The sequence below is a fragment of the Hippocampus guttulatus genome, chromosome 21 (assembly GCF_054856545.1).
Source record: "Hippocampus guttulatus isolate MCC_2025c chromosome 21, RoL_Hgut_1.0, whole genome shotgun sequence".
Classification (NCBI taxonomy): Eukaryota; Metazoa; Chordata; class Actinopteri; order Syngnathiformes; family Syngnathidae; genus Hippocampus; species Hippocampus guttulatus.
In genome coordinates, this window is record NC_141281.1 from 2,133,210 (window position 1) to 2,159,963 (window position 26,754).

General features: G+C 49.3%; 3 protein-coding genes across 12 annotated transcripts; 2 read left to right on the top strand and 1 right to left on the bottom strand.

Annotated features, from left to right (window-relative positions):
* Positions 1 to 297: 297 nt before the first annotated feature.
* zfhx2 (zinc finger homeobox 2) lies at positions 298 to 12,549 on the bottom strand. 6 transcript variants are annotated; one of them, XM_086101449.1, is made up of 5 exons: positions 12,403 to 12,549; positions 9,344 to 9,502; positions 8,650 to 8,707; positions 3,890 to 7,872; positions 298 to 3,052 (listed from the first exon to the last, which is right to left on the bottom strand). In XM_086101449.1, the coding sequence occupies exons 1-5, from the start codon at positions 12,406 to 12,408 to the stop codon at positions 2,627 to 2,629; spliced, it is 4,632 nt and encodes a 1,543-aa protein (XP_085957575.1). In that variant the 5' UTR covers positions 12,409 to 12,549; the 3' UTR covers positions 298 to 2,626. The 6 variants fall into 6 exon arrangements, with proteins under 6 accessions (XP_085957575.1, XP_085957577.1, XP_085957579.1 ...); XM_086101451.1 differs by lacking the exons at positions 8,650 to 8,707; positions 12,403 to 12,549 and adding an exon at positions 12,011 to 12,139; XM_086101453.1 differs by lacking the exons at positions 8,650 to 8,707; positions 12,403 to 12,549 and adding an exon at positions 11,796 to 11,954.
* On the top strand, positions 12,124 to 15,946 carry thtpa (thiamine triphosphatase). 2 transcript variants are annotated; one of them, XM_086101458.1, is made up of 4 exons: positions 12,124 to 12,289; positions 14,183 to 14,252; positions 14,646 to 15,197; positions 15,740 to 15,946. In XM_086101458.1, exons 1-4 carry the CDS (start codon positions 12,233 to 12,235, stop codon positions 15,838 to 15,840), a joined length of 780 nt encoding a protein of 259 aa, XP_085957584.1. In that variant the 5' UTR covers positions 12,124 to 12,232; the 3' UTR covers positions 15,841 to 15,946. The 2 variants fall into 2 exon arrangements, with proteins under 2 accessions (XP_085957584.1, XP_085957585.1); XM_086101459.1 differs by lacking the exon at positions 12,124 to 12,289 and adding an exon at positions 13,121 to 13,219.
* Positions 15,947 to 16,791: 845 nt separating this feature from the next.
* dcaf11 (ddb1 and cul4 associated factor 11) lies at positions 16,792 to 25,207 on the top strand. 4 transcript variants are annotated; one of them, XR_015098950.1, is made up of 15 exons: positions 16,792 to 17,000; positions 17,868 to 18,066; positions 18,979 to 19,106; positions 19,186 to 19,304; positions 19,764 to 19,828; positions 20,167 to 20,267; positions 20,511 to 20,657; positions 20,837 to 20,891; positions 21,177 to 21,245; positions 21,438 to 21,495; positions 21,817 to 22,002; positions 23,050 to 23,203; positions 23,620 to 23,768; positions 23,865 to 23,971; positions 24,532 to 25,207. XR_015098950.1 is itself a non-coding variant. In XM_086101456.1 (15 exons), the coding sequence occupies exons 2-15, from the start codon at positions 17,882 to 17,884 to the stop codon at positions 24,601 to 24,603; spliced, it is 1,599 nt and encodes a 532-aa protein (XP_085957582.1). In that variant the 5' UTR covers positions 16,794 to 17,000; positions 17,879 to 17,881; the 3' UTR covers positions 24,604 to 25,207. The 4 variants fall into 4 exon arrangements, 3 of the variants coding, with proteins under 3 accessions (XP_085957582.1, XP_085957581.1, XP_085957583.1); XM_086101456.1 differs by having other exon boundaries at positions 16,794 to 17,000; positions 17,879 to 18,066; positions 23,620 to 23,772; XM_086101455.1 differs by having other exon boundaries at positions 16,796 to 17,000; positions 23,620 to 23,772.
* The last annotated feature ends 1,547 nt before the right edge of the window (positions 25,208 to 26,754 follow it).

Consider the following 26,754-nt stretch of genomic DNA (forward strand, 5'->3'; position numbering starts at 1 on the left):
TCCTGGCGCTTCGCATTGCCGTTCTTTGCCGGTGCCATCACTGAATTGGACATGAGACAAAGGTGGCATGAGAATCATCAAATAACGTTATACTGTCTGTGGCAAGCTGCAATTGCAGATTGCTAACGACTTCCGGTGATGCAGATCATGCGTCACCGTGGGTTCAAGGTAACCTGTTTCTTGATTTGGTTTTTTAAAAATACTTTTTTTTTTTTGTCAACGTGAAACTGGTAGTATTTGATCTTAACCTTTCATAAGAACCACATGTATATTCCAAATAAAACCGGTTCCACCGTATTTTGCCATGTTGAACTGATTTTATTGTCCAGTATATCAAAGAAAACATAATGGAGACCAAACACAGAAAGAAGGCAAGGTACATTGGGGAGAGGGGGGAAAAATATCCGAGGTCTAACAATACATAACACTGCCACTATTATTGTTCAATATTCAGAGGAATCCCATCCTCAGTCTGAGCAGAGAGGTGGCATGAAAACAAGAATGAATCAATAATAACTCAAAACAGCATGAGTAGCAAATTGAATAAGTAGTAGTACAGTTATAACAATAGTGATAATCAAATTGACAATGAAATGTAAGATAATAAAAGCAGATCTCCATAAAAAGCAATTTCATTTGGACAGTGCAACACCGCATCTGTTTGCCTGTGTGTGTTTTCCCAGTCTTGACATCCGAGCACTCGCATTCAAGATGATTCCCGACACCTTTTCAAAGTCACGAAAGAACACCGCCGCCCTCTTTGCTTCAGGACACACACAGACACCCCCCCCCCATTCACTTGTAATGTTGCATCCATGGCTGCGTTCGTTTTTTTGAAATGTCTGTAACTTGTGCAAATATAGTGAACTAGTGCAAGAGTCAAGCTGTGGGATGTCCTTTACAGTTTGCATCTGTGAACACCTCTTGATTGCTTTTTGGTTGTTGTTGTGGTTGGTTTTTTTTTATTTTATTTTATTTTAAATGACAGGAAAAAAAGAGATTACTTTGGAATATCACTTCTTTCTAATATATATCCTTTACAAAAAGATCATTTTAGTTTTGCATTTTAGTCAAAACTATAGCATTCATATACAAATTCAAATGGAAGGAAAAAGCTCTCGAGTGAGTCTCACGCGTGTCCTTCAACACAGCACCAATCGTAGTTAGCTCTCGGTAAAAAGGAAACATTGCAAGAACGGAATCTCCACGAGTGGCCTTGGGGATATCGGCGAAAGCCAATTTCCTCCCTTGTTTGCTTCGCACACCGATCGCGTTCCGTTTTCACAGCATGCGCATCACCAGTATTAGAGGAAGTGGCGGCGGTGGATTTCTGCCAAAAAGGAATTGTTCTTATTGTTATTCCCCGATGACCACCTGCCATTCATCTCCTTGGAACAAAAGTCCGAGGGCTGTGCGAAAAGTATTGAGCCGCTAAACAGGTTGCAGCCAAACGTTTGGAAATTCAAGTTCACCTTTTTGGTTCTTCCCCAAATTTCAGCCCAAAGCCCGACGTTCTCGTGGCTTGTGTTTGTGCATGACCTGTCACGACAGTGGGCTTCGTTTTCACGCGACACCGCACAAGTCGGCCGTTGTTTAGTCCTCGGCTGAGAAAAACCTCGGCAGGATTTGCTCGAGTGAGGTCACCGGAAGGACATTCAAATAGCCCCCGCCGCCTGCCTTTCCCCAATTGTAAAAGCGACCGGGGACAGCGCTCGGTTTCACTTCCAGACCCCGTTAGCTTTGCTTCTTGCGCAATATTATGCGTACACCTCAAGCGTAATTTAAGAGACGAGCAAGAAAAACAAAAAAGATATTAAGGCATCCAACATGCATGAGCCAATCTTTCCATAAAAAGACACCGGCGTTAGAATGCTTCAAAACATTTCAAACAATATAATATGCGTCAAAGTGCGGTATGCCAAGATTCCTCGCAATTTCTAAAACTTTTTTTTGTCTGGATTGTCATGACTATAAACATGGGAATGGGGGGGGTTGAAAAGCCCTATTCTCGTTTAAGTACCTCTATTTTATCCCAAACGATGTACACGCAACACTCGGCAGATCACAAATGAATAAAAGCGACAAGTCAACATGCGTCACATTTGTTCAGTCCATTCATGTCATACGCAAGCAACCCTTGCTGTGGAAGTGAGAGCGTTCCCTGCCCCAGAGGAAAAAAAAAAAAAAAAAAGATTCCACAGGAAGGAGCAACGTACGAGTTCTGACTGGGGGTATTCCATGTTTTCCCCAAATAGTGACCTGGCACAGAAAAACCTTTTGCGCCGGTCTTCGGTTCACGCCTGGGAAGTCACTCCCGATAAAAAGGGGTTGAGACCATTTCAAGAAGCACGATCCATCACTCACATGGGGGCAAACTGATGCGATCAGCAGCAGCAGCAGCATGAGAACGGTTTGAGGTCCAACTGGATGAATGTGTCCATTCGAGTCATCAAAAAGGTTGAAAACTGGAAACCGGGCGTTGTGGGCAAAAAAAGACAACTTCAAAAGCAAAAACAATGAAGTTAGGTGGTGAGGAATAGTGCTCAAATGTGGAGGAGCCCAAATGGGTCCAAATAGTCAGTGTTGCAAACCAATCCTGATCCGATTTTCTCTCTCTGTCGCTTTCTTAACTGTTGCTGGTAGCCGGAGGTGGAGGCAACTCGATGACGACCACGCCGCCGGAGCCGGTGACCGTGGAGGAACGGCAGACCTGCAAGCTGAGGTTGACGCCGCCCGAAGCTCCGTTGCCAGTTCCGTTCTTGTTGACGAGCGCGGCGGGCTGGCCAAAGTTAGTGGTGCGCAGCTTGGCCAGGTGGAGTGACGAGAAGACGTGGGCCCGCGCCGCCGCCCGCGATTCGAAAGAGACCTTGCAGACGTCGCAGCAGCCCGTCAGCGTCTCGCCGGGCGCCGACTGGCCGCTCGCCGGGGAGGCGGGCGATTCCGTGATGGTGAGCTGAACGGGTTTGGGCAGGATGGGACGGTTGGCTTTGAGAGCGTTGTACTGCAGGTAACTTCCCGAGCTCATCGACGCCTTCCCGCCGGCTTGAGGACCCTGGCGGCGTGCGGCGCGGGGGTGGGGGGGTGGCGAGAGAAAAGAAAGCGTTTAGAACGGGGGCCATCCGACTGCGCGGCATGCGGCGTCCCCCCCCCCCCCCCGCGCAGAGGTTCGGCCTACTGTTACGCTGCGGGTTCCGAAGGAGGCAGAGAAATCAAATTTGGGAACATCGCCGAGATGACCGGCGGGGTCACCGCAGGCGGGCCCCAGCGAGCCACTGAAAAATGTCATACCATTAGCAGCCGCAGGATGGCAGACTTTGCTCAGCAGCACCTCTGCCCCAGAGGGGAGCGGCAGGGACACCACCACCACCACGACTACCACCACACGTCGCAAAACAGAGACCACGTGCATCCAGGGCTCATGAATTGGGCTTCCCCCAAAACAACGATGTCATCGCTGCTTGTGATGGAGTCGGGGGAGGGGGGGATTTCAATGATTAGCTGATGAGAATATCAAAACCTTTGAGATTATGGCTGGATGGAGATCTCACCATCGAGAGATAGACTCATGACAGTTGTGTATGTACAGTATTTGAGGTTTCTCAACAGATGTTTGTTTTTTATCGAACGTTTCAACAGCGAAGCATATCTGTTCGTTTTTGTTTTTTTGAAATTGCATGCGTCAAGAAGTGATTCTGCCGCCCTGTATGCTTGATGCTTTTTTTTTTCAAACAGTCCGGATTTCGAGAGTGAAACGAGCCATTCCGTCCAATCCAGTGTGCTCGCCAAGCCGTGGATTTGACGACATCCAAGACCTTTGCCCAACACACGCCGCCCACCCGCGCCGTTTTCCCCATTGCTTGCAAACGGTTCTTATGAAAACGAGGCTCACCAGTTTTTCTTGCTGCAGCCTCCAGCGCTTCTCCTTGGCTCTCGTGTTCTGGAACCAGATCTGCACCACCTTGAGGGGGAGGTTCAGTTCTGCGCCGATGGCCTCGCACTCCAAGGCGTTGGGGTGGGCGCAGGTCTCGTAGCAGGACTGTAGAATGGAGAGTTGCAGGCAGGACAAGTGCGTGCGAGGCCGACGGCTGGAAGAATGGGCCAGGAAGTTGTTTTCCGCCGCGCTTGATTTGCCAAGGACGGGGGTGGATGAGCGGGCCGTCTTGGCCGAGTTGGGGGCGTTGGGGCTGACCGGCGCTATGCTCGGGGTGGGAGGGGGCGGGATGGTGCGAGGAGGCACGTGAGCGGGAAGAGCCAGTTGCTCTCGCGACAGAGTGTTGATCCTGATCGAGGCTTTGGGGTTCCAGTAGCTCAGGCCGTTTGGTTTCTGGGGCAAGATGGCGGCGGGGGGAGGCCCGCTCTCGATGGGCGCGACGGGCAGCTTGGGCACCATACGGTTCACGATCCGAGGTGCCGCCTGGTTCTCGCCGTCCAGCTCCTCGTCAGTTTTGTCCTCCTCGCTCTCCTCCTCCTCCTCCTCCTCCTCCGCCTCCTCACATTTCTTCTGCCGATTCAGTCGAGGGGCGATGGGAACGGGCTCCTTGGGAGTTGTCAAAAGGGTCGGGGCACCGCCCGATGCCACTTTGCCCGCGGCGCTTTCAAGCTTGGTCTTTGACACGGCGGAAGCCACTTCCTTTGGCTTGATTGGAACGGGGGTGCTTTTTTTCACCATGGCGGGCTTCGCCTCGGTCTTGATGAGGGTGCGCACGATGGGAGCGGCTGCGATGTAGCCGGCATTGTTTTCCACGGCCTTGTTTGAAAAGATGGGCTTGGAGAGCGGCCAGGTGAACTTGATGAGCGGTTTGCCGACGGCCGCTAGGGTGCCGTCGCTGATGAAGCGGACCTCGCCTTTGCGCTCCCGGGCCCGCATGTTCTGGAACCAGATCTGAACCACTTTTTTGGGAAGGTGGACCCATTCTGAGATTTGTTCAAACTCGTGTTTTCCGGGGTTGGGATCTTTGAAATAGCATCCATAGAGGATGTCGAGTTGCTCCGCTTGGATGATGGTCCTGGAGCGCCGCATGTCGCGGTACCGTTTCCCTTTGGCCTTCCTCTGCTGTTGCTCTTGCTCCTTGTCATTCTCTCCGACGCGGTCGCGGTCGCACGGCGCAACGTTCTTTTGCTCGTCGGGCTTTGTGTACATCCTGGGCTTTGTCAGGTTATTGCTGTTGACCGGAGTCACGCGACCGTATGAAGAAGGCGCGGCGGCGAGAGAGTCGGGTTTCACCTGAACCACCACCAAGCCCTCGGAGGTGGGCCTCAGGCCAAGCCCGTCCAGCAACCGGCCTTTCGGCGTTGACGAAATGCCGTCGACCAGCAACGAGGACGACGTGTTTTTCCCCATGCTGAGGTCCAGCGCCGTCTCGCAGTCGCCGCCGTTGGACAAGTACCGAGAGGAGTGGCTTCTGGGAGAGGGCGATTGGGAAAGCAGAGTCGCGGGGAAAGGCGCCGTCGAGGACGGGTTTGAAAAGCACGGCCCTTTGCTCCCAGCTCCAACGAATGAAGGCGCTAGTGAGAGGACGTAGGGGTTGAGGAACTGAGCAGAGAAGGGGGCCAGAGACAGGGGGAGCGAGCGCAAAGCGCCACATGGAATCTGGTCAAGTGAGTAGGGCAGCGAGTTTGGGGGATCCCCTTGGGCTTCCAACTCCAAGTCCACATCCGGATCTAGTCTCTCCCTTTTCACCTCCACCTCATGTTCAAACTCTGCCTTCCGTTTCTTCTTCCCGGACCCGGGAGCCCCGCCGCCATCCTCGTCGTCAGATTCGTCCTCCGCGTCGGAGAGAAAGACTGTCGTGGAGCGCAGGACTTTCCCCCCGCTTGAGCCTTTATGATCACCATCAGGCTCATTTTGCACCTGGTCTTTGGCGGCGCTGTCCCGGGCCTCCCGAGAACCTCCGTTCTGACTTTCCTCGTCCGTCACAATCACAGAGGTGTACACCTCGTTTTCGGAGTCGGACGTCAGACAGGAATCTCCCCGAGCCTCTCTCCCGACACTCCTTGGCCTCCGCTGCCCTCTTGTCCGAGACAAATCCATGGCCTGGCCAGCGGTCGTGTCAGCCTCCTCCTCTTCCTCTTCCTCCTCCGCTATAATCAAGGATCTTTCCTCGTCATCCAAGTCATTGTCACTGCTTTGCGCGTTCCTCGCCACTCCCGATGAGCCGCATCGGCGCGTGAGCTCCGTGTCTCTCTGTCTCCGTTTGGCCTGTCTGGCTCGGCCAAGCCACGCCCGTACCTCCTCCTCGGAAAGCCCGACCTCTCTGCCCAGCGCCTCGCAGTCCTCGCGGGCAGGACTAGCGGCATCGGCCTCACTTCGCGACTCAAAGAAAGCCCAAAGGACCTCGGACTGAAACTCTGACAAGACTGGAAGTTCCGGACAAACGGAAGCCACGGTATCGCAACGTAGCCGATATGGGCTGCTTAAGGCATTTGAAACCGGGCTGGATTTGGGGGTGCCCGGAGATCCACAGGGACTGCTTGCTCTCTGGGATTTTTGAGGAGCGGGATCGGGGCCGAGCGCGAGATTCAAACGCACGGGGCTGTAGCTTGGGTTGCTCGGAATTGACGGGGAAGCCGAGGGGTTATGAGGGAGGCGCTTCTCGACGGCGACCGGGGAGAGTCGCGGATTTGCCGATTTCTCCGTTTCCGCGTGCGTCTGACGGGCCGAGGTTTTGCTGGCGTCTTCGGTGCTCTCAGCTTGCCCTTTGCTTTCCCTATCAGGGCAGCACTCTTCCTCGGGTTCTTCCGTTTTGATGCCATCCCGAGCCTCGATCTGATCCAACGGCTTTTCCACACTCTCCTGTTTGACGCTGGCGCCAACTGCTGGTGTATGCGTCGGAAGCGCGACGGGGGCCCACTGGTTCTGTAACAAACTAATTCTTTGGGTCAGGAGGGCTTGCTGCGCCGCATTGAGACCTACAAATGGCACACACTGGGTAAGGAGCTGTCCTTGCTGGTTGTCCGGAGACTGCTGGGTTTGCTGGGCTTGGAGTCCGTTCAAGATCAACGGCATGACCATGTGGTGCTGAGGCACGATCTGAGACGCATCCACACCAGTCGGGTGGCTGGGTGCAAACAGGGTCGGGAGGAGGGGATGCGAGAGAGTGCTCGGGCTGGACGTGAGGAGGGTGAGAAAGGCGGAGACAGCCTGAGCAGAGGCGACAGGGGGGGCGATGAGGGATGGCGCCACTTGGGATGTTTGGACGCGCTCGGCGTCCCTCGCCGCCGCCATCACGGTGCCGGTCGCGGCGCAGTTAGTGGCGCTCGAACCGTTGGCCGACGTGCCCGCCGCGGTCCTTGGACTGCTGGCACGACTGGCTCCGCAGTTCCCGAGCGCGCCGGCGTTGTTCGCTGCGTTTCTGCTGCGTGTCTGGTGCAAGACGGATTTCATATGGCTCTCAAGGGTGATGGAATGATTGTAGGAGACCCGGCATATTGCACACTGGTAGGGTTTGTTGGACACAAATGGCCGCGAAACAACGGGGGCGTAAGGAGATGGAGGGTCAATTTCCCCACCATTTGTCATTGTCATTCTCTGAAAGTGGGATGGGGAGTGGTAGTGAACACTCAGGGCAGTTCGGTTGGGAAACGTCTCCTGGCAGGCGTTGCATTTGAAAAGAGGGGGAGTTTCCGCAGGGGCGCCCTGCTGGTCCGACGAATGCCGACCGCCCTCGGCCAGGTCTTCGTCTTCGGCGGCGGCTTGTTTGGCTCCCGGAATTTCATTTGCCTCATCTTCCGGTTCCGGTTCAGCTCCGCTACCCTCCCGGTCTAGCATTCTGTCTTCTTCCATCTCCTGATCACGATGTTGCCGAGGAGTGTCGGAACAAGGCTGGCACAGTTGGGAACTGATGTCCTCAGATGGCCTCGCTCGGGTACAAACTGCGGCGGATAAAAGAGGTACAGTACACACAAGTGAATAACCTTCTCACATTGCCATCGGACTGGTCAGACAACACTAGACATTTGAACTTGGAATGCGGCTGGAACAAAGCCACCAAATCTAATAGTCCGAATGCAGTCACTGCGGTTTACAATGCCAAATCGCAATATCAGGGCGGGGGGGGGATTGGATTGGCCCTTGGTTTTCCACTTAGTTCCGCTCCTATAGCGTGTTCCATACAGATTGGGGTTAACGGTTCGTCTTTCGCTAAGCTAACACAGTAGTAAAGTCATAATTACAGCACCACCCAAAATAATCATAACAAAAACACTTTGCTCCGAAATTAAAAACAAAACAAAAGGAGAGTCGCTAAGTCTGGCAGTAAGAAAGCCCCAAGTGTTGTTTCACGTCACATGACTGCGTATGCATACACCGCTGTGGAAGCTAGTTGCCCGTGTGCCGTTTGTAACTTCAAAGCAACTCTTGAAGGGACCGTGGTAAACCGAGGAACTCTGTGATTATTTTGTAACCTGGTTCCAAGCAGAGCATTGTGCTTCGTTGAAGGGGATCATGAAATATTTCTTTTGAGTCCTCAATCAAACGGGGGAGAGGCGACTGTTGTGTCCGAAAAACGTGAGGACGCGACTTACTTTTTTAACGGTCTTTATTCAACTGCCGTTAACAGGTGTCAGTCGTCGCCCAACCAACGCTTTGCGACACTGCCGTAACATCGTGTAGCAGTATGGTCAACGGCCATATGCTACAGCGACAATTACCTGAAGATATCGGAGCACCTCGGTTCTCTTCTTCCCTTGCGCCCTCTTTCAAAACAGACTGTCGAAAAGAGAGTCAAAGGAGAGAGAGAGAGTCAGACGATAATCCGAAAGTGACGGCTGGTTCAGATGTGTTTTCAATTCCACAACACTTGGGCGTGGCCCATTTCTGTGGGGCTTGATTACACATAGCGGCTATGGAATGCCTCTAATTTTTCTCATTAGCCTAAAGGCACGTATATAGCAGAGTCCTTTTATCCACCACTTTTTGAGAGCGCAAAACGGTCACAAAAAAGAGACACGCTGCACCCATTTCGGATGAAAAGATCATCTTTCCTCGCCTAGAATCTTGTGAACATTTCGGCCACCCGAACCACTGTCACAGTCGCAAAAGCGCCCTCTCGGCATCTGAAGCATTTACGAGCGCTTGGTTAACCAAGTGAGACTTGTCAAAATGGTCAGCGTCAATCACATGACGATGATATTCAGGATTAGCAGGAAACCAAAGCCACCCAAAATGTGACGTGACCGCCAAATCAGCACCCTTGTCAGATTCCACCCAAAATAAATATCTTATAAAACCGATGATGGAGGATGTATTAGAAAATAAGTGGCTCAACTATGTTCTCATCGATATACAGCGAGCGAGCGAGCAAAATGTCTTCCAGGTTTGGCACTATTGCTGGGCCACACTTACAATGCCTAACAGTTTGTCAACACACGTTGGAAGTACGCTGTGTTGCTCAGTGAGGTGTCGAGACAGGGAGGCTTGGTCTTCTTGGCCTTTTTGGCACAAAGGGCACAGCCGTGCTGCTGTGCCATGGCTGGAACGGTTAGCCTTCTCACCAGACTCCTCCTAAAAAAAAAAAAAAAAAGGTTGGTGGGGAAGTAGTCAAATTTCAGGTTCTTCAAGCCAGGCGGCGCTAACTGCGCATTTGCATGAATAGACTTGGATTTCAAAAGGAGAGGTTACCTCATCTGATTCAAGTGCTTAATGAAGGGAGCCGCTGTTAACACCAAAGGGATCAAAGAAATTCAAGCATTTGTGCGAAGCCTGAACACCCCTTGTGCCCGTTTAAAAACGCAGCACCCATTTGGAAAAAAAACAAACAAACAAAACTTGCTTGATGACTCTGAAGTGGTTTCATATCATTTCATATGATCACTGCATCGGAGATTTAACACCGCAATCCAGGCAGCATTCCTGCTAAGTTAGTCATGTCTTGGCAGTCTTTGGAATGCTTCTCAAAATGGACACACAATAGCTCATTAAAGGGAACCATCAATTTGGCGTCGACATGGTAAATCCAAACATGGGGTTCCTGTAAACTGAAACAACGGACACAGGGATGAGACGCCGCGCAAACTTTCCATCGTTGGTATTACCATAATTAACGGGACTACTATCTTCAATATCTGGCACCTTCTTTTACGTACATGTGGGCTCCCCGGTTTTCAAGGGGTCCTGACATTCAACCTTTCCTTACAAATCAATGACTACTGGTCATGCAGGAAAGGGAGGCGCACTCATCTTTTGTTTGACTGCCGTGTCCCCCCCGCCCCCCATATCTCCGTCCTATCATTTCATGTGAAAGGGGTCGCACATCTTGGCGATAGGCATATCGCACGTGCCATTACCGTGCTGACGGTATTTTTTCAAACGCTTTTGTATCCCCCCACTGTACGCAGTTTGCTGCAGAAATAGGACGCGAGTGAATTTTGAAAGGCGAGGTTCGCTCCCATTCACAGAGGTGTGCGCCACCCATATGGCGGAATATATGTTTTATCAATGAACAGAGAAGACCCAACAAAACTGCCATTGATGTCTGAACAATAGTATATCAGGAGATATATCATTATCAAATTATAACACTACCTGGAATGAGCTATAAATGTTTGCCCATATTGCAACTCTCTGAGGTGGGCATCGGTTTTGTGAGTTTGATCGATGCAATCCTGGGTGCGTCCATTTAGGAGATCAGTTTCTACACGGGTTTTTGTTAGCAATCAAATTTGGTGGCTGTTTTTGCACGAGGAAGGTATTGTTGTAACAACATGGTTACTACTCACAGGTTTCTAGTTCTGTTCTATTACCAACAGGCAAAACAATGAAATGAATTTCGAGGACGAGGCATTATTACTTTAGTATACTTCTCCCTTTTTTTTGTTTGATAGTAGGCTGAGAGATTTGTCTAATCTAAAGTGTGTCCCTTTCCTTGTCTTGATTCAAGTTGTGGACCACTGATTTGGGGAAGGGGTGAGGGGGGTTAACATCATCAATCAAGTCCAAAATGTAACTGCCATTTATTTGTTTCTAGTGCTGTTAAGTGTCTGTCCAGTTTAATGGGCGACCAAACATCTTTCATGGAGTCTCTTCAAGGTCTAAGTATAGTTGTTCACACTGAACTGCACAGAAATAGTTGTTAATGGGGGAAAAATGCAGTATGTAACAAAACGCAAGGAAAGTTGGCCCATGCGGCGAACGAACTATCGACACTGCTAGAATTCCTCACTTCCTCGTCACGCCAATTAGCAAGCTAGCAGGGGTATATGACCAGTAAACACCCGGGGATGTCAGATAGCCTCGTGTTCAAAAGCCCCACAAGGCGTAATTTACGATTAGAAGATCACATGCAACTTGATTGGCCTTTCCGTGACACTAGTTGACTCATTAAATTACCGGTCCCAATTAGTTGGAGAAGCGAATCAATTAGCTAGCAAGCTAGCTAAGCAGCCCCCCCCCCTCGCCCCGGTCTTGTAACGTAGCATAACAGAGGTCTTTTCTGGTTACTTTACTAAAAAAATAAGTAAGGAGCAAACGAAATACATCGAGTGAAACTGTAAAAGAAACACACCGCAGCAGAGGTTCCAGGCGAATCCGGTAAACGAAAAACGGGGAGTTCGAGTCGTGTCACTTCGCTAGCCTAGCCCTGTTAGCATGCCGAGATAATTAAGCTCCGAACGGGGCGAGCCTCTCTCTCTTTCTCTCTCTCTCTCTCTCTGTGTCTCTCTCTGTCTCTCTCTCCCCACTCACCCTCCTTTTCGAACTCCGCATGATCCAGGTGGCCCTCAACCGCAACCACTTCACCCCTAAACATGAAACCTTTGACTTCTTAATAAAAACACGGCCCTCGAGTCCGTCTTCTTACCCGTCGGGCATCTATTGGCGATCCGCCCGCCTACCCCTGCGTGCTTGCTTGCTTGCTTAACAGCTCAAATTGAGGCCTAGCCTGACTAAAGCTATTTAATTAACGAACGTTCTCAGTTTACAGATGTGTTTCGAAAACACTCTCCTCCCCTTCCCTCCTCCTCCCATACCTCCTTTTAATGCCACCCCCTCCCCCCCCACACACACAATCCGTACCTTTAAGACCCCGCAGTGCAACACATGCTCGTCCGTCCTACGGTGACATTTATAAAAGCGTAATTACTGAAAGGAATAGCAACGCTTTGGGGAGGGTGTGAAAAAAATAATAATAAAGCGACGAGTTGAAGCTGTTACGTCGCGATCGCCTCCCTCGACGATGGGGGTGGTCTAAAGAGAGCAGAGCAAGGGGAAACGCGGTCAGAAAAAGTTTGGAATTGAATGTTGGATTTCCAAAAAGGATCGGGATTAGTTCGCGACGCAATCCGTCACTCGATGGTACGATCCTCTATCGTTCGCAGGCGAACCCCCCCCCCACCTCCCGTCCGAAACGATCGAGATTGGCGTTTTAATTAAGTACGGCGCAATTAGCAAATGCCTCTCGTTTTTACCTGCATGGTCGCCGCTCCAGCAGGCACACACTCGCACGCACACACGCGCTTTCCTCCGTGGGTTCCTCACAAGTGAAAAGTTTAGTTGCCTGCCTTCCCTCTCTCGGCTTCTCTCTCGGTGTCACTCTCCCCCTCCCTCCATTCGCTCTCTCCTTCCCCTAGTAAACACACCACAGCTCCCCCCCCAAGCCTGATTGCTGACATTCAGAAGGGACACACACAAACACACACGGCCATTAAATCCCTCATCTAAACCCCCAGATATAACAGATGAATCGAAAATCCAAATAAAGATATTGAAATGAACGATGTAAGAAAAAATGAAAACTAATCGTGAGTAATTAAGTTATACCACTGTTATACATTTGTAAGTTAATACATATCCACATATAAATAATTAAAAGCTGTTTTTGTAAAATAAAAGGTGCCCCCATTCTGCCAGCGCAAATAGTTTTAGAGTGGGTTAATTAATTAATCAATTGATTATACATTACACAGACATAACCACTCGACTTGGGTGGTACTCGCGTCAATTATGTCTTTATTGATGGGGTAAAGGACCCATGTGTCCAACACACATCCGTACAGAGTAGACATTTGTTCAAAAATCCCAGGAGATGAAAAGAATGGGCACCGTTTGCATGCTGCTGCGCTACTGGGACAGGAAGTGATGGTCCTGAAAGCCCTAATAGCTGTCCCTAATTGCGCCTGTGCAAAAATTGACTTGCTGACGTGTAGGGGGGCTTCCGGAAAGCGGGCGTCTCTTCGTGTTTTCATGTGGCTTTTCTGAGGCGAGTGACGGGCTTCACCTTGAACGGTGTGTTCACAGTGCAATGCTCATACTGTAATGAGAACGTTGGTGGTTTGCTGAAGTATCTGCAGATGGAGTGGATTTGAATGGCACTCGGCGTTTGATTTGCAGGGGACAGGTGCAGCAGTTACGGGTTAAAATGCAACACGAAAGCGAAACGTGCTTTTGAGCACCTGATAACGAATGCGTATCCATCAACTGCTCAAATACCGACAGGCTACAGAGTAACGCAAAAGTACGTGCGGTATTGCGTCAATTAAAAAAAAAAAGACACATTTAGGCTGATGGAACGGCAATGACACTTTTTGAACACATAACCTCGATTCCGAGATTAGTTTTTCTAAATGTTGGTCGTATTAATCAAGGGTACGGGTTTTAACCCAAACTAAGGGTTTGGGTTTCAGGTTCATGTTTCTCACCCGGGTTAGGGGTTTAAACAAGGGTTAAGGTTTTGAAACTAGGCGTCAGACCCAAATGCAGCAGCCAGACTATTCTTGCAATCATCGTCTTTTGCTTCCCTTTTCCCCTTCCTTCCTTGCTTCCTTCCTTGCTTCCTTCCTCCATAAAGTTAACAACCCGCACCATTCTGTATCATGTAGAAATCAAGTTGACGTTTTCAGCGAGGAAGTGTGTTGTGTTTTACAATATTTCCAAAGTATGCGTTTACTGACTGTAGGCAATGTGTTTTTACTGTTACTGCTTAACACAAGATGGATAAAAATAATCACCAGGTTGGTGAATCCGTGAATGCTGAACTGCAAAACATTGTTTGGAATTCCAAATTCCGGTGTAATACCTGTGGCGTGCGTTTGTGCAACGTAAGTCATTTCTAAATAAAAATCAGACAAGATGAACAGGAAAACAATGCACAGGCTAATGTCGATAATGACTTCACCCTTCAGGTTTGATGGGATTGTTCATCTATTTGTTGTCATGCTATGTTGTGAATGTAGATACTTCTAATTTCAGATGAGTGTAGAAGTGGAGAGAAAGTTTGTATGCAATGCCAACAGTCTGAAGACTCTGGAAGAAATTGGAGGTATGTTTGACCGTCGTTTGCCTGACTTAAAAGGGGGACTATGGAAAAGTAGCTTTGCAACCGCTTGCGTACATATCCTTGAAAGACACGCATACTTGACTATAGTCAGTTGTCTGGATCAAATGTGAAGTCAAACGGGTTAGTTGGGAAAATAGACGCTAGCTTATAGCTTCTGCTTCCAAGAAGTGACACGACACTCAAGTGCTCCTTGAAATAGTGGTCATCGTGCACGGCAACGGAAAGGATGATTTATTTATTTATTTTGGGGCTGGCGTGTCGATGCGCCGCATAGACAAACAAATGGGGCGCATCCTTTGGAATGAGGTGCGTAGATGATTTACTGCTTGAATCAGAATCCACGGTTCATCTCTTTGTCCCCTTTTTTATGTGTAGTTTGTGCCGGTCAGGACCAATTCCAGGACCGATACTTTGACACCCCACAATTTGACCTCACCGTGAGAGACGTGTGGCTGCGTCAACGCAAAGGACGCTGGGAGCTCAAGTGTCCAGCCGCCACCCTGCGAGGGGCACAAGAGACGCGAGGAGAACGAGCAGAAGCGGCCAGGCTATGTACTCGCTACAAAGAGATGACCGACGTGGCCGATATTCATCGGAAGCTGAGGGAGGTTCTCAAAGACACCGGTGAAAACAACAAGTTCGCCATGAGCGAGTGCTGCCATCAGAAATTAACTGACCCCCGTGGTCTCGGCAATGCGGAAATGAAGTGCGCGCTCGAAGAGGGTTGGGCCACGGATATGAATCTGGTCTGCTTTGCCGAGTTTACCACGGTGAGGCGGACATTCATTTGGGAAGAGGACGGCGTGCACATAGATCTAGATGAAGCAGACTTCGGCTACAGGGTAGGAGAGATCGAGGTCCTCATACCGGAGGGAGGAGATGTGCAGGCTGCCCTGGACAAGATTGAAAGGACCGCAAAGAAGCTGGGTGAGCTCAGAGCTGATAACTCTGATACCTCTGAATTCTTGCACTCTGTTCAACATACTGTCTCTATGGTAAATTCATCTCCAGGGGAAGTGTCAACCTTTTGAATTGGTCTGTCAGCGGCTCAACCTGCAACATGGCACCTTCCATGGTGCTTGCTCCCATCTGGAGCAAAATTTCAAATCCTCATATGTAACAAATAAGAGACATTAGAAGCGTTTTCCCGTTACCGACCCTCGCAGTACAACCGTTAAATAAACCGTTACTCTTAACTTCTTTTCATAACGGCCTTCCGAGACAAGTGCTAACTACACCGTGCCCCCCCCCCCCACACACACACACACTTTCCACCCGGTCTCCTGGACGCTGAATATTTCTAACTTTCTCCCAATCATTATGTCCATCAACTGTCCTGTCACAGTCCCAAAATTCAAAGTCCCCACTTTCAGGTCAAAGTTCCGTGGTTTCTTCTTTCTCTCTGTGAACCCGCATTCCGCCTCTCCTCTGTGTCTTCCAAGTTCAATGTATGTCCTTTTTCTTCACAGGTGTGACCGGAGATCAAGTAGTTGATGGGAAAATGTCTGTTTTCCTTCAAAGAAACTACCCAGCACATTATGCAAGACTACTGAGTCAACACATTTTGTAGACAACCAGGAGGAGACAACTTGCAGCGATGACGAGTCATCGGCAGTTATCGTTGCATGTATAATTCAGTACATTCGAAGTAAGCCAATAAATTATTTTCTCGCTTTTATTGTTGTTTATAGTTGTTCGCTAGAAACGTATGCCGTAAAAGCCATATGTTTTGTATAGGTAATGGTAATCCTACCGCCCGTCTGCTGGCGTTGATTATATTTACTGCATATGCACAAGAAGAAAAAAAAGACTGCATTACATACTACAATTCTCAAACTGTGGAAGGACTGCCACGGCTGACCGGTTGATGCCACTGGTTTAAGAACCATTGCAAAAACAAGTCGCAAGTCGGAGAAATCAGTCCAACGGGCCCCCCTATTTGCAGGCCTTTTGGCAAGAGCACAACAAAATGAAGCCAACTCTTCTGTCTGTGTGCAGAGCGCAGTTTGAGGCGCGACTCAACATGGTGTGGACCTCAGCATTTGAACCTGTTTTGTTTTTTGCATGTCAAACTCAGGATGTCACGGTATATCATGTATAATATAATATACGATTTGGTTATTCTATTGTCACGCCAATAACACACCCGATAGCTCATCTTTTGTCTTTCTCCATTATTGGGTAAATCGTGCTTAACGCAGCGAGTCGATAGAGGCAAAACTACATTGTCGTATGTAACGGAAAATTTGATTGGCGCTTTGAGATTGGCATTTTTGCACCATCATTGCTTGCAAAAATCGTACGATGCAAAGCATCGAGTTAGGCGGTTAAATGATTAGCCTGACAATATCTTACAATGTTCTCCTTTATTAATATGTTACGACCCTTGCGTGGATTAGCGGTTCTGCTTGACTGGTGAATGTATTCTATTCTCCTCTAAATGAAATAAATTAAGTGAATTAAGTCAAATGGAGAAAAGTTCGTCAGAATAATTGACGGGTGCGTCGCCTCCCGGCGTTGCCAACCGTGTGACGTCAAGGGCCACCAGAGGTAGACTTTTGTAAACAACATGGCGTATTACCGACTGGCCGACGGATGAAGCGCCGTGCTGCCGACCTTGGGATTTTTCATCAACCACGAGACGTTTTCATGTCGAATTCGACCGAAGTGACACAACGGGGCTAGCGACCGCGGAGCGGTGTCAAGGAGAGACCGTTGGACATCCGAACGGTAATGTGGACGTCAAAGTCGTTAGCATCGGGGGCTAGCTCACCCGAAGACCAGCTCGCCGAGCACGGGAAGCAAACGGCACAGGGGCCGCTTCCCGGATATGCTTGCGAAACATGTCAAATGAGGAGATGGTCGCAACCAGTTCGCTCAAATTAGAGGTCTCCAAGTCACGTCGCTTCAGTGGTACCGAATTCGCTAGCTGTCCACTGGATTCAAGTGACGCACGCCTTGACATTGTTTCGTTGTTTACAGCTCGAGGTAGGCAGGAGACGTTATTTCCCGTCGACGCTTTATCCACTGCAAGGCCGTGGTGTTGGATCATTGTATACCCTTTTCCCATGTGCTTTTTTGGGGGGGTGCCATTGCTAAATTACATTTTAGGACTGTCAGCCAGTCCGTCGCTCCGCCGTCGTTATTTGAACCACGCTCTCATCACCGATCAAGAACAGTTCCTATCTTAGGAACGTCAGGTCTTCTTTGGGTTCAACTGCCTTCCAAATTAACTGGCTCTCTGGCCTTTATGGCAATGTCAGTCCTGTAATTTGGGGTTTCCTGCCTGCAGATTCGTTTTCATTGTTTTTTTTTTTAAGTGAAGAAAAAAAACTCTTTCCGAGCTGACAGTCTGTTACTTCAGCCTTTGTGTGAGCTGTCACTGCTTCCTTGTGACATGTCTGGAAAAACAGCTGACCGGGTCGGGAAACCTTCAAAATAAGGATCCCCGATGCGGTCAAGGATGCAAACCAGCCCTCCGCCACCGTGGTATAAATACATTTCTATTAAAATCCAATTGAAATGGCAGTTGATTGTAGTTGAATGCCCGTTCCGACCTCACTTGTCATGTTAATGTCAGCGCTTTGTTCCGGCCAGGTGCTCTTCAGTCTATGGGCTCTCAGTCCAGTTCTGGGATGTCTGGTGGAAGGGGATCTACCAGTGGCAACCCAGTTGATCAGTCCGAATCAGAAGAGCAAAACCAGAGCAGCAGCAGCAGCAGGCAGCAAGGAGACACAGTGTCAGCTTCAGAAGAGGACGTTGATTTAGCTGAAGTGCTGGCTTACCTACTGAGGAGGTGAATTTTGTCGACTCTCATACACTGAACATAGGAACAACTCTTTGGGGCGCAGTTTCAATGTAAATCTGACATCTTTACCGTCGTTGCACGGCGCCTGCAGATTTTCGAATGTTAGCGTCAAGATTCACAACTTGCCTTTTTAAGAATGGCGCAATATTACAATGACCGTGGCACCTTGAGAGGCCCGGTTTAGGGATTTTTCCATTTAGGACCCGTTGCTTCTTCACATTTTGTGAAATATACTTTATTTTAAATTGTTTTTTTTCCCTCTCTTTTGCGAGCCAAAGTTGGAGTCAAAAGCAAGCTTCGGATGACGGTGCCGCCTGAGTGAAGTGGGAAAAAAAAGAAGGCAGTTAAAGGGATACTGGACTTTATTTGTGATCTTTTTTTCTTCTTCTTTGCAGCAGTTAAAAAGCTCACGGCACTCTTATAATCAATTTCAAATGTGGCACATTTGGATCCAGACTTAGCAACTGAACAACTGATTTTAAAAATTGTACCGGGCCCTGCTGAACGTAAGCCGGTCGTGATGTCATATGTGCTCAATCTTTGTAAAAGACAGCACAGTACGTTGTGATCATGGCGAAGGAATTCTGAGCGTTGATCCTATCAGGAGGCCAGCAACTCCGCCAAATAGGCCTACCAACAAATCTCCCGATCCCCCCCCAAAAAAAAAACCCACGAAAAAGGTTCGACACCCCTGATATCTAGAACGACCCGGTGCTTCTGTCTGTTTCTCTCGATCACGTGTAGTCCTTGAGCGACCGCGGGTCGTGGGATAACACCCGCTCCAAAGATGAAGTAGCGAGTTGTCTAGTTTCTAGTCGACCAGTAGCGACACGTTGGGTGGCAGGCAGTCAGCGTTGTGAAGGTCCCCGCGGCGACGCCCAATGGTTTGTGTCTGTGCAGGGGCCAGGTCAGACTGGTCCACGGCAGCGGAGCCACGGGGCTGCAGCTGGTCCAGTCGTACTCGGACTCCGATGAGGACAGCGATGGGGCATGGGAGGGTCGGCTGGGCAGCTGCTACAATCCGCCCGGTAACCTCGCCAGAGAGAAGCCGCTGCGAAATCTTCTGGGTGACCGTCCGCAATTCTGACTCATGTCATACCTTGATAGTGGACACCCAGCCTGACACGCACGTGGTGGACCGCAGTGAGATCCGTACTCAGATCCTGATGGCTACTGCTTCGTCTGATCTGAAAGGCAAAACAAGTTTCACGCACATGCTGACAGAGGTGAGTCACAAAGCTCTCATGCGATGCTCTCTCTCTCTCCGATCGTCCCTTACGTTGGCAGACCAAAACCCACTTCCGTCAGTGTTCGGTCTTTCTTTTTTTCTCATCTTCTGCCATTTGTCAGCCAAAATGGCGACTGTCAGTGACCGGCTGACGGCTCTCTCTCTTCGAGAGACGTCAATCGCTCAATCGGCACGGCTGGAGAATTTACGCTGTGTCGGTCGGCCTGGCGCTTTGAACGCAGGAAAACCCCCCATGTTGAGAAATGACTGATTTTGCAATATATGAATTGGCATCTTGTCTTCGGCAACGTCCAGTGCGCTTGACTTAAAGTTGAGTTCCCTTCCGGCGGGCTCCGGTTTCACTCCACATAAAAATGCCCAGTGAACACCTTGCGGTTGTTCTCCGCGCTCATGTGTGTTGTTGCGTGCGTGGGTGTGTTTTTGTCTTCTTGATTAGAGGACGCAGGGAAGATGTCGAGGCTCCAGCTTTTCGCACGGAGAGTGCAGCCGCATCCGCTCGCAGTGAGTACCTCGTAAACAAAAAGCCGACAGAACACGCCGCACGTTTGGAACTTCACCTTCACTCGGGATATGTTTCATAGCAAAGAGGCTTCATTCAATTCATGAGGCTTTTTGAACCCCAAAGTTAATCTACATTCATAAACAAAGTTCTGACGGTTGAACGTGAAGCCCGAACCTCACTGAGTGGCCAAGATCTAACAAATGTTGGTTTTTCCTCAGGGTTCGTTCAAGGGTTGCATCATTGTTCCCACGCAGTTCAAGATCCACTGTGCTTTTATTTTTTTGGCGTGTGTTTTCGAGGGGAATCACGCCGTCCATCCCTTGTGTTTCCACCCTAGTTTCCTGCCAAACTCGGTCTCTCAGAAGGCTACATACCACCACAAGGCCTTCTGTGGCGTCTACAGTGAGGATGGCAACATGTTTCTCTCTGCCTGCCAGGGTAAATTTCCCAAAGCACACCAAAACCGAAAGACCGCAATTGTTTCATGAAACGTTTTAACACCGTCTACTGCGCCGGTGCCCAAACAACGGCCCGGGGGCCAGATACAAATCAACGATTGAAAGAACGGGGCCACGACCGCCCGAAAGGGGGAAATGTCAAAATTCCCTCGCGCATCGCACACCGTGGCATGCGACATGCGAAATACGGCTCCTTCCCTTTTGAGAATCCTTTGCGCTTCAGATCAGAACATCCGCTTGTACGACACGAGCAGAGGACGCTTTCTACTGCGACAAACGGTCAAGGCTCGGGATGTCGGCTGGAGCGTTCTGGACGTCTGCTTCATGCCGGACGCGCGACACGTGCTTTACTCCAGCTGGTCGGACTACAGTAAGGACAATCAACTCTGCTTGCTGTGTGTACTTGCCTGCCGTATTTCCTCACTGAGTGCCCGGAGACGGCGCGGCAAACAAACAGTCTTGGAACCGAGTTGGAACCTGATTGAAAACAACATTTTGTCATTTGAGTGCGAAGCTCTAAACATTGGTCTGTCTGCGTTTCCCCTGCAGTTCATCTGTGCGGTATCGACGGGGACAGCGAAAATCACACGGCCTTGGACCTCAAGTGAGTCCCGTCCCCTCCCTCATAGAAAGGTCAACTTTTTCAAAAGCAAGTCATCTGTCACTCCTCGCCCAACGCGTCGACTCCGTTGCCGTCGGGGTCATCCCTTTTCTCCCGGTTCTTTCTTTGTGTTTTTGTGCGTCGCAGAAGCGACCGTGGCCCCCTTTGCCATCAGCCTTTTTCAAAATAGCATTGTTCAAAGACGGGATGACGCATTGAGATTTTTGCGACTGTTGTCGCGGTTGCCGTCAACGAACCCGTTTGCCTGTCTGCTTGGGTTTTTCGTAGTCCCGATGAGAGGAGGTTCTGTGTGTTCTCCCTGGCCGTGTCCACTGATGGCAAAGAGATCCTGGGAGGGTGAGTGCAGTTTGCTTTTTCCGGCTTAAAAACAGTTGTCGGTTGGTTGGTTTGATTTTTCTCCCAAGTTTGAATGGTCCTGTCATTTTCGAACGTCATTCCCGCTTGTTGAGTACAAAGGAGCTTGTGAATGAATAGACCGACGCGTGACACGAGTTTGTTGGCTCTCCTCTCCTCCTCCTCTCCATTCAGAGCAAATGACGGCTGTCTTTATGTCTTTGACCTCGAGCAGAATAAAAGAACACTGAAGGTGAGTGTTTGTGGGTCACGTCCACTCTGTCTGTCGAGTCAAGGTGAGCCAAGACTCGCTCTGATGCGTGTGGTACTTATTCAGAAGATCAGATCAGCAAACCTTTATTTGTCTCACAATGGAGAAATTCCCAATTGACAGCGGCAAAATGATGAAAGGGAGAAAGTGGAAGACAAAAGTAAAGAAATATCAAGTTGGTAGTTTGGGGATCACCCCGACTCCCCATCTTGGATCACCACTCGTTGGCAGGAGTGGCTTTGTTCACGTCTTTTTCTTTTGTTGCTCCTCTCCAACGTGTCACTTTTCCCTCTCCTTTGGCAGATCGATGCCCACGAGGATGACGTGAATGCGGTGGCGTTCGCCGACAGCTCGTCCCAGCTGCTCTTCTCCGGCAGCGACGACGCACTCTGCAAAGTGTGGGACAGGAGGACGCTGCGGGAGGACCGGCCGCAGCCTGTTGGACAGCTGGCGGGACACCGGGACGGCATCACCTTCATCCACAGCAAGGTGCGGGCGACGGTCCCAGACCACCTGGACGCTGGGGGGGGGGACTTAGTGTTACCCTAGCGAGCTTTGACTATCAAAGAACCGGCAGAAGTTCATTGGGAGCTTATCACAAGACTTTAAAAAAACTAAACAAAAAAAACCACATAAAAAACCCAAAGCAATCTTCTTTCTCTCTGTTGTGATTTTCAACATTCAAATGTTGCGCTTGTCATTCTTATCTTTATTCGTGGAATGTATGCATTGTATATCTTTTTTTTTTCATGAATGGGCCGATTAAAATAAGAAAACCTTGATTTGTCTCACAATGGAGAAATTTGCAATTTACAGCATGCATCAGCAAAGTATCTGCATGCACAAAATAAATTAGAAAAATGAACTGTACACAGTACATAATGCAATCTAAAATATAAGATATCAGCATATATTCTACATAAAATGGCTGTGCTGTTTAAAATGAGTGAGTGAGGGTGAGTCCAGGTTTTCAGGTGCGTCTATTCAATAGCCCGACAGCAGTCGGCAGGAAGGGGTGAGGGGGGGTCCGTCCGTCATAGCTGTTAGCTTAGCTGGCATCCTCCTGTTGCCCACCTCCTCCAGAGTGTCCAGGGAGCAACCCGGGACAGACCTGGCCCTCCTGACCAGTCGCTCTAGTCTCTCTCTCAGTCCCGGGCTGAGATGCAGCCTGACCAGCAGACTATGCTGTAAATGAATCGGTCTGATATCCTTTAATCGGTTAGCAAAATGTTATCCTGCCAAACCGCTCCAAAAAATTCTATCGATGCAAATGTGATTTTGAAAGGCTGTCCATTTGTGTCGCCTGGCGACCGGTCCCGGGTTTGGCCCACCTGTGCTGCGCACAGAAAACAAGAGAGCTCGACCATCCGACTTTGTCATAATACTTGCCCACAGGCCGGCTCTTCCGCCGGGTCAAACGATGCAAAGGTGTTGTCGTTTTGCGGTTGATAATTGTCCATGGTTGAAAGTGGACACGCAAATCCTCATGTGGCATCAATCATCCAACCTCCGTTGTCGCTGTTTATACCGTGGCAGGGCGATGCGCGCTATCTGATCAGCAACTCGAAGGACCAGTCCATCAAGCTCTGGGACGTGAGGAAGTTCTCGCCCAAGGAAGGCTTGGCGGCCTCGCGCCTGGCCGTCACCCAGCAGAATTGGGATTACCGCTGGCAGCGTGTTCCCCAAAGAGGTATGCGCCGAGTGCGGCCGACCTCCAAACGCACCAGCTGTCCTTTCCCTGCCGTGATGTGACATTATTCACTGTCATGCAAGTGGTAAGAAAATGTACGAGCAGTCGAAGACCAAAGAAAACTACAATCGAGTAGAAATACTCCCACTCTGTTTTTTTTTTTTTTTTTTGCACAGTAGATTCCAGGTTCTCTCCTTATCCATTTCTCGCTTGCCATTTTCCAGTGCTCAAAGACATTGATGTGTTGATGAAGTGTGTTTTTATCGATGCTAAAAAGATTTCATTCGCTCCCTTTCCAAGTTGGCCCCAGACACTCGGGCTGCGAGTCATCCTTCAGCGCGGCGCCGTTCTGTGATTCTTTTCACGTGTCCTCAAGCAGGACGTGACTTTTTCTTCTGCGCCTTCTTCCGTCGCAGCCCTGAGGCGACACAAGCTGGCCGGCGACACTTCGGTGATGACGTACCGAGGCCACGGCGTCCTCCACACACTCATCCGGTGCCGTTTCTCACCCGAGTTCAGCACGGGACAGCGATTCATCTACTCCGGGTGCTCCACCGGCAAGATTGTCAGTGAGTGAAAGCTCTCTTTTGAGCAGCGCTCTCGCTCACGGAGTGTATCATCTCTTCTTTTTTTTTTCTTTCTTGCATGTGTCCTTGCACAGTCTACGACGTGCTGACAGGCGCTGTGGTTTCTAAGTTGTTGGGTCACGGTGCCTGCGTGAGGGACGTCACTTGGCACCCGTACGAAGACATCATCATCAGTAGCTCTGTGAGTGGCAAGTCAAGTTCCATATTTATTTCTGTAGCTCTTAACCACAAAAAGAGTCTGCATGGCCACAGTTGACAAATATTCACGACATCACCAAGCTTAACTTAATAACTCATATATTTTAAATGAAAAAGGATTTTCCGATTGCCATCTTTTTTTTTGTTACACTCCCAGCGTAGGAAGATTGACTCCTCATAGTCGAGCCTTCAGGCGTTGCGAGGGAATAGACATGGTTGGAGCAAAACTTTGCATTCTGATGACAAAACATATCAAATGATAAATCGGTCGGTTCTTTTTCTTCATTCTTTTTTTTTTACATTGGCAAGTGAGCACGGGATAAACGGTTTCATGCTCTTCCATTGAAGTGCCTGGTAATACGGGCCGATTTTTCAGGCGAATGAGACTTTCCCTCAAATTGGGAAAAATGATCCCTTCTGACCTGGCAGTCCCTCACCAACTTAAATGATGGCACATACACTTGAAAAATGGACTCAAGTACTGGAATGAATGAGCTGTGAGAAGCCAGTAAGAAGTCCACTTCTGCTTTATTGCGTCCGCAGTGGGACTGTGCTGTGCAAATGTGGGAGCATCGGCAAACGCACCCTCTGGATGAGGAGCGGGAGAGAGAATGACAGCCTGGAGCCGGCGCAAGAGGGAGGACACAACAAATCCTTGGCGTTGCAGAAGGAGCCCCCAAGCCCCCGGCATACCGCCCCACGCCACCCCCACCCCCAATGGCTGTCACGATCACAATTGTAGAGGGAGATGCTCGGGCACCATCGAGAGACAGAAACCTCGACGCTCGCTTTTGTCACAAGCCCAACTTTTTCCCTTCTGGCCTCTGACCCTTCGGTGCCGAGCCGAACCTTGAATCGACTTCACGATTGAGCTTCTCCACTTGCAAGTGAAACCATATTTGAACACGGTGAGGAGAAAAAGACAGGCAATTCCGTATAAGTTGTACAGTATTCTATCGGCGTGGACGCTCAGTCGCAAGTGTGTGGAAAATCTGTTTTTCGAAGGGCCAGATTCTGCCCAAAAGAGAAAAGTTTCCGATTCAAGGCTTTCATGCGCCTGTGAGTGCGCAATGCCTGCATTAGATGTGCTCTTGAATTCTGTCCTCAAATCATCGTGGACGAATCGCCTTGTGGATCCCCGGTCAGAAACCAGCTGTTGACAAATGAATTATTTTTAAAAATACACTTTGGTAAACATGAATAAAATGGGTCTTCATAATTCTGTCCTATCATCAATCCATTGTGTGCGTGCGCAACAACTACAAAGTGATTTGCTCTCGCAATTTCCTGCCACTTGTATCAAAGGGCAACTTTTACTCAACACAGTTTGGCGGGGGTCTCGTGAGAACCTTCACTTGGGTCTCTGTTTGCTTTCTAAGCACTTGTCATCCATGGCGGGGGAGGGATTTGTGTGTCCAAAGGATGACTGCAGCTAATTTCTCGGGGGCTTTATGTGGCTAGGGGCAAACAGGTCAGAGCTAAGAGACCAGACAAACCACGGTGTGAATGATCCTGAACTGGAGTCCTCAAGTCGGCAGGCAGTCATCTTGGCAACGGCTACCCAGATTGTCCCGACACCATGTTCAAGTTTATGGGTGGCCATATGCGCACTTGGCTCCAAGACGCACTAGGTCGCAGTTTAATGATCGACTCGTGCTCGTGTCATCGGACTTGCGGTCGCATTTTCTGGACACTGGGGCTGAAGTCGAGACGGAGCTGTCAACCGATCACCACCGGCTGGTGTGTTCATGCTGATGCTGTAGGAGTTGCATTTTTATGATGACAGCGTTCCCTCATTACTTAGTGGTGCAGTTATTATTTTTCTTTTTCAATCTCCTGAACAAACACACAACGAGCAAGCGGTCAGTGCTTTCCGAATGAAAATACAGGCAATCCGGAATTGTTGGCAGTTCTGGAAATGACATTGCAGGGATGTGAAATAAACAGTTTGAAGAATGTAGTTACGGATATGCGAAATGCTCGACTTGTCTTTCTGGCTAGTGTTTTTGGACACAAGTTGAATTCTTTCATAGACACAGTTTAGTTCGTTTTTGGACTCTCGGTGATGCTTAATCGAGCAGTTCTTGGTCATGGTTCTCCCAATTGCCGTCTCCCTGAAATGACGTCATTAAATAACGTCCCGTCTCAGCAGGCGCTAACATGTAAACGCGGGATAGAGGACCGAGGAGCTTTCAAATAAAGAGAAGCCATTTTCTGGTTTCTTCCTAATATTGTGCTAACTTGATTAAGTCGCGTGACGGGAACCAAATAATCATTTCGGGTGGCTCTCAGTCCGTCCCAATACAGCAAACCACCCCAAAGAAAACCTGTTCTTTGAATACATCTATTTTTTTGACACAGCTCGTGGATCGTCTCGATGCGTATCTTCATGCATGTGAATAATTGAATAGCAAAAGCTCCAACCAACTTCCAAAGTCACTTGAAGGACATTCTAATGGCAACGATGAGCTCTAAAATGAGACCTGCGATTCTTTTTGGCTTCATGCCCGGAAGTTCGTCAAGGTAGGAAGCAGTCATTTGACCCGTTTCTCAGACACACGAGGAGTAATGAGCTAAGACCGTTTTGTATATGAAGCGAGCACCCCCCCAAAAATATGTGTCCACTGACAAAGTGTTTGTGAGAGAACGCAGCTGTTAAGAGGCCCCAAATGCAACACGGGCAATCGTTTATCTCCAAAATTAGTGGAACAGACGACCCGTAAGTATGGAAGAACTCGATTGGTGACAGACCGAGGCGGCTTAATG